Genomic DNA, 11,045 nt, shown 5'->3' with positions numbered 1-11,045 from the left:
AACAAGATAATTAAATTGAGCAAATACAATGTCAATCTCTGGTTTAGTTTTGTACCATCAAATATTCTATGGTGTCCAATGACATATTTCTGTTAATTTATATTTTTATTTTTAGTAACCTTTTAGAAATTCTGTTGGATTCATGGAATCATTCACTGGAATCTTTGTTACTACATGACGTTGTGGGTTTCCCCCTTCTGCCATGAATGGTTTGATATTTTCATTACAGTTTAGTAGATTAGAATTAGGCACACCATTAATAATTTGAGCTGCTTTTTGAAACTGATGCTTTAAAAAAAAAAAAGCCAAATGCACAGACTTTCTCTTGTATTCTGAAAATGTATCATAAATACTTAAAGACATCACTGGTACTTCAAAGGGTTAAACGGTACTTACAAAGAATTCTTTAGCCTTTTACATCATACATTGATATTATCATTGTTAAGGCAAATATAAGGAAGAAAACATATTTCACTTCAGGCTCAGACATGCCATGCATTTCATTTGTAGTCCAATTGTCCTGCATACGAACAAGCTTAATCAAATATAATGTAGATGTCAATGTTTACCAAACTTAATTGAATGACTTGTTGCAATATGGTCTTTATGTCCAACACTAGGGTTGAATCAGTCCCTTTCATTTAGTCTGTACTGTCTTGAGATGTTTTGAGACTGTTCTGTCAAAATAGGCTGCATATTTTCTTTGCTACATTAAAAGAATTGCAAAGAATATAGTCTCTAAACACCATTCAATTAATGGATATTATGCAGAACACAAGAATGCATCTCGTTTAGTCTGTATAATGATACCAAAGCAAATACGTGGCCACTGGTGAGAGGTGGTGTGGTAACTAGCAAGGTCAAACTAAAAGAATGCACGGCACATGGCACAGAGTATATTCTGGAGAAGAGAAAAGATTAAACTTCTGTGGGAACACTGTTGGCAGGCATCCTGGAGTCTGGCTTAGCTCTGAGGAGAACAAACTGATGGAATCATCATGGACATTAAAGGTGTGATATAATAACCACACTTTGTATTCTAGTCAATATTTTAATGTTTTTGGTATTTGATGTATTAGAATCAATAGGTCAATGCATGCTGTTTTCAGTAGGTTCCAGGAATGCAGTCTAGCAGAACAGTGTGTCTACATAAACTATGTGTAGTGAAGTGCCGTAAAACTGTTCAAAAACCGCTATAGACTCCATCAAAGCCAATTAGTTCCATTTGGCAAAGCAAATAATAGCAATAATACAGACACAGTTTAAATACCAGGTTAGCACAGGATCAGAGAAACTGACTACTACTTGCCAAATTGGTTGCTCTGTGCCCGCTGATCTTCGTGTGAAGCAACCTGTTAAAAAGGGTCAAAGCCAAGAAAAAAGATAGAAGTGAGAGTAGACTGAAATATTGAAGTGGATTGAATTGGTTACAGCTGAGCAAACACAGACTCAAATGACCTCTTCTGGAGTCATACCCCCCTTTGCTTTTCTTTTCCCGGCCATTCTGCCCTCACTCCAGCCTCGGCTGATAATTGACAGTTTGCAGAGTGTGCCTGCTACACTCTGAGGCTATATCACCAGGGGTTCGCAAAACTCAACTGGACTGAAATAATTCCACACACGGAAAAACACACACAAGGTATGTTTCTTTGTTTCAGATGTGAAATGTGCCGTCTAACTAGTAAAACATAGTCTTTCATGTGACTTATTTGTATTAGGTTGCTTGACAACTGCTTTTCTCTGGTCAAAAAATAAATAAATACTGTATGATCAGCGGACAAGGAGGCTAAATTTGTCATGTCACTGTTAGTTATTCTTACATGAAATACCAAGAATGTTAACTTAATGACAGTTCTACAGTCTGCCAGATATGTTTATAATTAAAATAGTTGATAATAGGTGTGTGTGTGTTAATGGTAATAGGTGGGTGAGATGATGCTGTAGTGTAGAGGATGCTAAGGAATGTCTTGCCTCATATCAAGATTTTAACTAAAACAACTTTAGTTTAGTACACACTGACTTTGCCTGTAATTGATGAATACTTCTGGGGATTCTTCCCTGGTGATAGTCTGCTACTGTTACTTTTCCAGCTTGGGTTTAGATTCCACTCACAAGTTTGTGTCAGCCTCCAAGGCAAACATTCTTCCTGGAGTCTTAAACACACCCGATAATAGCTCCTTTGGTTCCATTTAAAGAGGGTCCCAAAGGTCAGCTCTTTGGGTCCTCCCAAAACTATTTAAAAACATTGACATTGTTGTTAAAAAGAGTTTGTATTTCATATCCATTGCAACACAGTGCTGAGAAAATGTTTCCAAAGATGTCTTTGAACAAAAATGCTTAATATGATGTTAACACAAGACATCTTCTCTTATGCTAATATGACTGAGGGAGTAGACTACAGAGAGATTGTCGGCAAGGGTCAAGTAAACATTGGAGCAACTGTCTAACACAAATACTGCAACCAAATTCCTTGGAATCCTTCCTTTTAAAGGCCTCCACAACTAAATTTGTGGTACTGCCTCCAGCGATTGAAAAACAACTAATAATAATAATAATAATACATTTCATTGCAGTGAAAACGAACGCATTGGTTAAATGTTGCTAAGTTGTTCCTACACGTTGATTTGTATATGTAATTTTATCCATAATATATACAGGTTTCACTTGTTCCACATCAAGTGTGCACACTGTAGTAATCCGATTGAAGCATCAGTCAATTTCCCTCTAAGGTAATTCTCTGTATGCCCTGCAGATGGTGCTGTTCACGGCTCTCCTTGTGGCCCTGAGCCTGATCACAGGAAGCAACAGTGCCCCACCGATGGATTCAAATCCAGTCATCTATGACCTGGAGAACTACGACGTGGAGACCGACCCCTGGGAACATAATAACTATGCAGAAGGCTACGACTATGATGACGTTGATGAAGAGGTGCGGTCACCCAAGGTCCCATCACATGCTATGAATGCGTAGAAAATAGGCCTCAAAATTCAAAGTTCATAAATGATCACAAAGCACAAAATAGTAATTCCATTCAACGATATTACCAAGTTCATGGCTTACATTAATGTCTGACATTGTCAACCTTAATGCCACACCTCTTTAGGGCATCGGTATTTGATCAAATAGAACTGAGCAGAAGGAACTCAGCAGCACACAAGTAGTCCTGCACTGAGGGACGGTACAGGTTATAAACCTCATCATTGAAAAGGGTCTGCGTCATACTGAAAGGGCTTGTTGTGAAAAAGTCTCCGGGAACTGATTTAGATTTAAATGATTGGGATGTAAATTGAAATCAAACTGTAATTGACTGTAATTGATATTAATGAGTTGTGTAAATCCTCATTTGTTGCTGACACACGGGCCTGTCAGAGACAATATTCTACCTTTACAAATCTTTGGTCCCACTTTTTTGTCAACACAATCTAATGATGGTGAGGAACATAAACATTCCAAAACTCAAGAGTTAGCAGCACAATGAACCATGTCACCAAATATATATCACTGCAAAAATAACACGTGTAAGATTCTACAGACTGCAAAAATATACAAACATGTATATGTAACATTAATTCTTAACTGCCCATCACTGTGAGATTCTACAAGACTAAAAATTATAAATAATACTGTACGTATTACTTTAAAAACTGTAAATGTCTACCAAAACCCCTGACTCAATTGGAGTGTGCTTCATGTTTAGCTCTTCACACTCTTCTGTCTTTCTGGGTTTATTTTCCTCTTAGATTGAAGTGGGCACAATCGCTCCCCCTCCCCTCCCCAGCCCTGAGCCACCTGCCGTCATCCATGTGGAGGAGGTGCCTCTTGCTCTCCTTCCCACCAAAGCCCCAACCCCTCCCACCCTAGATTTCACTGGAACAGGATTATTTGGCCCGGATTCAGGATTAGGTGAATTCATAATTCAATTTTGCATTCATACACTCCTCGTGTTAATCCTTTCAGTCTAGCACCCTTGTTTTTTTTTTTTTCATGGACACATTTGGAGTTTATTCTCAGGGAATAGTGGAAGACTAGTATGGGGGGAATGGCAAGGTAAAGTGATTGGGGTGATTATGTATTCGCATATGAAATGGGGGGCCACGGTGACACAGTGTCTTCTTGAAAACCCTTCCAGTTTGTCCACCGCTGAACTAACTTAGTTTCCTCCACAGGCATGCCCACCTGTTTGCTGTGTGTGTGTATAAGTGGCAGTGTTTACTGTGATGATGCTGAATTGGACCAGATTCCTCCCCTGCCAAAGGACACCACTCACTTCTATGCTCGCTTTAACAGCATCAAACGACTTCAAACCAAGGACTTTGTCCACTTGAGTAATCGCACTTTCACTAAAACTGATCATGTCTTTTTGTTTGTACATATATTACAAAATGCAGAGTGAAAACATGGACACAGTGTCGGAACATAATTTGAATTGGCTTACTTAGGTCAACAGGTTTCTTAATTGAGAGTAGAAAGCTTGAGAAACAGAATGGGAAACATGTTCGTTTTACACATGAGCTCAGTGTGTGCTATGTGCTAGTGCACACGATTTGGAGCAGGGAACTGTTAGCTGATATACCTCTGAAGTGATACATATTAGGCTAGCATGTTTTAATTTCTTGACCAATGCTCACTGAACAAGTGTAAATTGTTGCTTTATTTTCCAGATCAGCTGAAGCGCATTGACCTGACAGGAAACCAGATCTCTGCTATTGAGGAGGATGCTTTACGGTCCCTGTCTCAGCTACAAGAGCTGCTCCTAGCTGACAATCGTATTCAGACCCTACCAGAACTCCCCAAAACCATTAAGCATTTGGATGTCAGCAACAACCAGCTGAAAAGTGCTAGACTCCACGATGAAGCCTTTAAGGTCAGGAGAAAAGGAGAATTGTTAGAGTCCTTGTGCCTTGCAAGAGACATTTGTTTGTCCTCGATTCACCTAACCCTTTGGTACAAGTGTTTTGTGAAGAGCATTAACCTTGTTCTTTAAAACAGTTAAAAGATGTATGCATCCACCTTTGGAGGATGACAGATAAGAACCCAATGATCCTGATAACAATTTATTTGCTGACCAATCAAGCTTTTTTTTTTTTAATGTTCTTTGTAGAATTTGCAGACATCGAAACAGGTGGCTGGCTTGTTGTTTTCCTATTTCTCATTATTATGCTCATTATTATGAGATTTGATCTCGTTATTTAAAGATATTAAGTCTTTATTTCAAGATACTATCTTGATATTTGAAGACATTAAGAAATCTTGAAATAAAGACTTAATATCTTTAAATAACAAGATAGTATCTTGATATTGCGATTTAATATGTCATTATTTTGAGATTATCTTGAAATAACAAGAAAAAATCTCATAATAATGAGTGAAGGTTTTCACTCATGTATCACATGCGGTTCAGGGCTTCTGTAAATAGTAACTACAGAATGGACATATGATGTGGTTAAGAGAGAGAACATCCCACAGTTGCTTTTTTATATATAGTTAACATGACTGAGACACAACTTTAAAGCCAAACTTCTGCTGTGGCAAATAAAAAATGATAAGTGTGCTGTGTGAACCTGACACTCCCCTAAGGCATCCGAGTAACCGTTAGCTAAACACTGTTGATGAACCCATTGAAGCCTCATTTTTGCAATCTAATCAAGTGTAACCACATCACTGACTACTAGGCATTCCCCCACAGGACATGAGCAATCTACAGTTCCTGTATCTCTCCAAGAACCAGTTAGACTATGTCCCTGTTCCACTGCCTGAGAGCTTGCGAGTACTCCATCTCCAGGTAAGATATCCGAATCCTGAAAAACAAATCCTAAGATATGTAGAACCACATGACTTGCGTTGATGGCTCCAGGTTCTTGGTGTTGGTAGCTGGAAGTAAGTGGGATCTAGAAAGATAATCCCCATATTCTGTCATGCCCATTCTTTTAATGATCTGTCATGCAGTTTTCCAAATGATGCCTAGCCAATTATTTGGGCACAGAGTCTTTTGTCTTCTTATCAGGTGTGTGGAATGATTTAATTGGGCCTTTCTCTAGAGGAATGAAGTTAACTGATGGGATAATAGTTATCAAAGCATGAATCTGTTATGCTGTGGTTTTCATGGTCGGAGAAGAACAGGCATGTAGATGAAATTAGGTGAATAGAGATGAACTGCCTCTCTGCATCAGTGTTTTTTTTGGGGGGTTTTTCACACCACTTCAGCATGAGTCGATGATTTTATGTTGGTATGTGGAAAGGGCTGAACAGCATAGCATACTCTGATCATTTACAGAGAATTTTGTTTTATTCATTTGTATTTATTTTGACCATGATATGGATAGACCTCATTATCCAAACTGAGTTATTACCGGTGCATGTTCACTTTCTTCTTTATTGACTCTGGGTGACTGATGACTGACCCTGGTCAGATTGAGATTGAGACAGTACCGATTGAGATAACTGCCTGACCCTGCTGTGAACTCAGCCTCCACCCTGAGGTCATGATATTGATTCAGAAGATGCTCTTTCTTGTATGTGGACAGATGTCCTAAAAAGATGAAATGCCATTGAACAGAAACATACATTAATGTGTTTAACTACTTTAACTAGTCGATTACTGACACACACATATGCAAGCCTCAGGGTAAGCATTTTCTTGTTAATAGTGTAAATGTGTGGATATTCTTACCCTGCTCATAGGATGACATAGCATCACATTTTCAATTTTCAAATTGTAACTGAAGGGAGCCGAGTAAGAAGAGCTGGTTGCCATTTTAGTGAATTAACCACAACATAATGTTTAATGATAAGGCCTGAAATGAGTAGGAGAGCTCATTTCCTGTTCCTGTGCACGTTCTTCTTTTTGAGAGGGCTGTCTTTCACGAGAGCATTATACATAAATGACTTGCATTTGACATTTTCTTCACCACTACACACAACAAACTCAAAAATGACATTGAAAATAAATGCAGTGGACGTTTAAATAAGTTAAGAAATAAAAATATGATGGATGGACACACGCAAAATAAAAAAATATTAAGGTACATGAAATATCAATAACCTCCTAGCAGTTCATCTCATTAGACATTCAGCAGGTTCCATGGCTCTGAATGAAACAGCACACCCAGTTTGAAACCAGGTAATAACCATATAACCAACTATATAAGTCCCATATATTTGGAATGACAGCCTTATATGGCAGGGCATCTCATGACATTTTCTCTGGGGGGGGGGGGTCATTCTAATTAATGGGTTCATCTTTGTCATGTGAGTCCTCTTCCTGCACAATCTGGGACCACGAGTTTGTCTGTCTGGCGAGTGCAGTCACTTTGGAACATCAGCTGCCTAAAGCGGCAGTAAGGAGTTTTGGTCTAACACTAGCAAGTTAACTACCTAAAGTGCATGCCAAACCTGCACAGCTGAACACTGTTGGCTCTAGTTGGATCTAACTGTGAAAGATTCACTAGCGGGAACGACAGGTGTGTTAATCTGTCTTTCATGTGATCAATTTGAAGATGATACTGAAACTAGTTGCCTATACAAATATATCTTTAAAAAGTGGCAAATTGCTGCATACTGTTGTTTTAAAGTCTTAGGTCATTAGCTGGTGATACCTTGTTTTTCTCTGGAGCTTCCTATTTGCCATAATACTCCAGCCAGTGATCAGACCAGAATCCCTGGCTGACACATATTACTCCAGATCAACCTGAATGAACTACTAACTCCATGGATCACTGAACTGGCATACAGCACCCCCTGCCTCTCTTTACACCCATTCCCCTGTCGAGCTACAAACAGTGCCATACACTTATCAGTCATTTCATACTTAAAGTGCGGTTGATTTTTAAAGTCTGAGAAAATTAGTTTTCTCCTGCAGCTGAGATCCCATCCTACTTGTTTCCAAATTTCCAAGAATAATATTGTACTAAGGTAGGCATTCAGTTGATTCAGTTTTTACAGGCTGATTTGAGTCTTAGTATACATTTGATATGCAAAGTGTTAATAAAATAGCTAAGGTCAAGCATAGAATTATAAAATCATTTTTTCTGTGATGTTCCATGAGGTCACTATGTTCGTATTTGTGTTGTTTTTCGTATACCCGATAGCTTCAGTTCAGTCAAGATAAGCCTGACTACTTAGATCATGACCAGTGTTAGCACAGGACATTTAAGGCTGATTGACGTGTAATCCAACAATATGATTGCATTTACATTTACATTTAGTCATTTAGCAGACGCTTTTATCCAAAGCGACTTACATATGTGCGACTTACAATGTATACACATTTTACATTTTTACACTGATGGCACACTGCACATCAGGAGCAATTAGGGGTTCAGTGTCTTGCTCAAGGACGCTTCGACAGGGAATCGAACTAGCTGATTGCTCTAATATCAAAATTTGAAGAGCTATTGTAAAGTTACAAATTGTGTATCCAAATGTACCTGAGGTTACAGAACCCACCGGCTAGCCAGCACATTTTCACTTAAACATGTTCAGTAGGCACAGGAAGATATATTTTAAGTTGGTTCCAAGGCATTTTGAAGCCTAAACAACAGCCCCTATACAGTATGACCATAAACACAGGAGTTAACGCTTTGTAATACATGACTACAGTGAAGTAAACTTTATGGTGTCTTTTTAAGCTCTGTGGGAGTATCCTAAAGCCTACTTATAATGACAAATGTAGAAAGGCAGGCTATCCTTATGGGAACATTCTCCTCTCTTTGTATTCATCCAGAACAACAACATCCAGACACTCCACGAAGACACTTTCTGTAATCACCACAACACTCGATATGTCCGGCCAGCCCTGGAGGACATCAGACTGGATGGCAATCCACTGAATATCAATCTCTTCCCTCGCGCTTACGTGTGTTTGCCACGCCTTCCGGTTGGCAATGCGAATTAACAGAGGAACGCTACAACAACTACAAAGTTTCACACCAATTGATGTCAGTGATCGATATCATTTCCCCACATGAATTGCTGCATTTCTGTAAAAAAAAACAAGAAAACAAGAAAATGAAAAAGTATACATTTAAGTCTCCTCCCTGTAAATTAAAGGACTGTTGGCTTTGTTCTGTTTGTAGGCTACTTTATTTTAAAGGTCAGTTAACATTTTTGGTGCAGTACCTAAAATCGAACACTTGTGGGAGAACTTTACCCATTTATCTCACACAGTGCAGCGAGGATACTGCTACTGCTGGTGATTTCAGCTCCTTCAATTTTGTAGATTGGAGTGCGAGTCTATTGATTCTGACATGCATGTGAATATCACCATAAGAATAGGTTGAAATATGTGAATGTTGTAGAAAGTATGATTTCCCCATAGTTATTCCCGTAACCAGCTATGAGGTCACCGAGGTCCGGACCTCGGCAGTTTTTTTACATCTGAAAATGAAATTTGAAGCTAAATGCAACTGGATTGAGAACTTCTCCTCCGAGACGAGTGTATGCTTAATTCAGTTTAGACGATATTATTCTTATGTAGGCTAGTGTCCGCTGTCTGAGAGCGTAGCGCGAGTGCAGCCCCTTACACCATCAATCGCACATTGGCAGCAGGCAGCAGGTGGCATGGGTGAGAGCTGACACAATACTATACAAAGCAATGATCGTTATACCATAATCTGTATGAAACGTTCAAAACAGTAACCTGGTACCGCGTCTGGCGTATGTATGAAACATGCTAACATTTCACATAATGCCATTGAAAATTTATATCGGCAACAGTATCAATAACAGCTTCGAAACATTTCAAACCCAAATTTGTAAATGAATATATACACAATGACGTAAGGTTGTAGGCTAATGGTGTCACTCTCAAGCATTTTTCTTTTCTTTTGATTATAGCTAACCAAGGTTACAAATAACTTAGCTTAATTACCATCATACCGTAGTAATACTGTATTTTGATCACTTAATATTCATAGTACAGGTAATTCGGTTCAGTCCAGTTCAGGTGGTATAGGTCTACCTTACAAGTAAAACACAAATAAAATGTGTTTCCCGAAATAGCAACAGGTATCTATGTTGAGCAGGAAGGGTTAATTTTGCGTCATGACACCGCTTGTTTACTTCTCCCTGCCCTGTCTATTCTACGCGTTAATTGGCACTAATTGGCACTCTATTAGTCTGTCCAGCCCCTATAAAACGGCAACAAGGTGGCGTCTGTCTCTGCGTGTGCTGACGAAGGTTAACGGTACCTGTTACTGCCAACTCCAGTTCGCTCCTCTGTGACTAATTCTACTTTGATCGGGTCCTCGTACCCGGCTGTAGACCGTTTCCTGATGAACTAGGCGAGTCAGATCATCTTACGTTCGTTATACACTGCTTGCAGATATGTTTGTGCCCTCGCTCTGTGTATGAACGTCTGTTAGTTACTCACCCACTCATTATACCCTGTTTTGTGCTAGCTAATCGACGTGTAGGTGGAGTCCCCATAATATATCTCCATTAATCAAGTTTCTGCCTGTTAGTGCTGCTGCTAATGTGTCATTGTCTGCCTATGTATGTCATGTTTTTTTGTCTAATGACTTACTGGTTTAGTGGCCCTTGTGTACTACATTTAGTTTTCTCTTTTCCTGCTTTTCTGTTTGCTATTTATTCACACTGTTTGGTTAGTTGTAGTGTGGTTATTTTCTGCATATCTAGTATCTCTTCATTTGCGGCTGCATGTAACTTGCTTTGGCAACTGGGCTGAAATTATTTGGGTTTTGTTTCTTTGGCAAGGTCAGATGGTTCTTTGTCTGTGTTGGTACTATTGTCTGTTGCCCCTTGTTTACCCTCTCCTGCAGCTACAAATTCTTGTATTTTACCTGGTGATTTTTATTTAATAATGTGTGTGTGTGTGTGTGTGTGTGTACACACTCCTTATGGAAACCACGTCTCTGCTTCCTCAGTAAATGAACCTGTGTGCACTTAATGGGCTAGTTTGATATCCTAACTATTTCCCTGGGTGAAATTCCAAGGGTGGTGTAGTCGTGTGTGTATGCTCTCTACTCCGACATTGTCATGCCACATATGTAAATTATATAATTTTGATAACCTGATCACCTCCATG

General features: G+C 39.1%; 1 protein-coding gene across 1 annotated transcript; it reads left to right on the top strand.

Annotated features, from left to right (window-relative positions):
- The first annotated feature begins 1,503 nt into the window (after positions 1 to 1,503).
- Positions 1,504 to 9,063, top strand: optc (opticin). The gene is made up of 7 exons (XM_031567116.2): positions 1,504 to 1,639; positions 2,753 to 2,929; positions 3,742 to 3,904; positions 4,168 to 4,326; positions 4,663 to 4,865; positions 5,688 to 5,783; positions 8,724 to 9,063. Exons 2-7 carry the CDS (start codon positions 2,753 to 2,755, stop codon positions 8,892 to 8,894), a joined length of 969 nt encoding a protein of 322 aa, XP_031422976.1. The 5' UTR covers positions 1,504 to 1,639; the 3' UTR covers positions 8,895 to 9,063.
- The last annotated feature ends 1,982 nt before the right edge of the window (positions 9,064 to 11,045 follow it).

Source organism: Clupea harengus, chromosome 5 (genome assembly GCF_900700415.2).
Source record: "Clupea harengus chromosome 5, Ch_v2.0.2, whole genome shotgun sequence".
Lineage (NCBI taxonomy): Eukaryota > Metazoa > Chordata > Actinopteri > Clupeiformes > Clupeidae > Clupea > Clupea harengus.
This window is presented reverse-complemented; position numbering and strand designations above follow the sequence as displayed.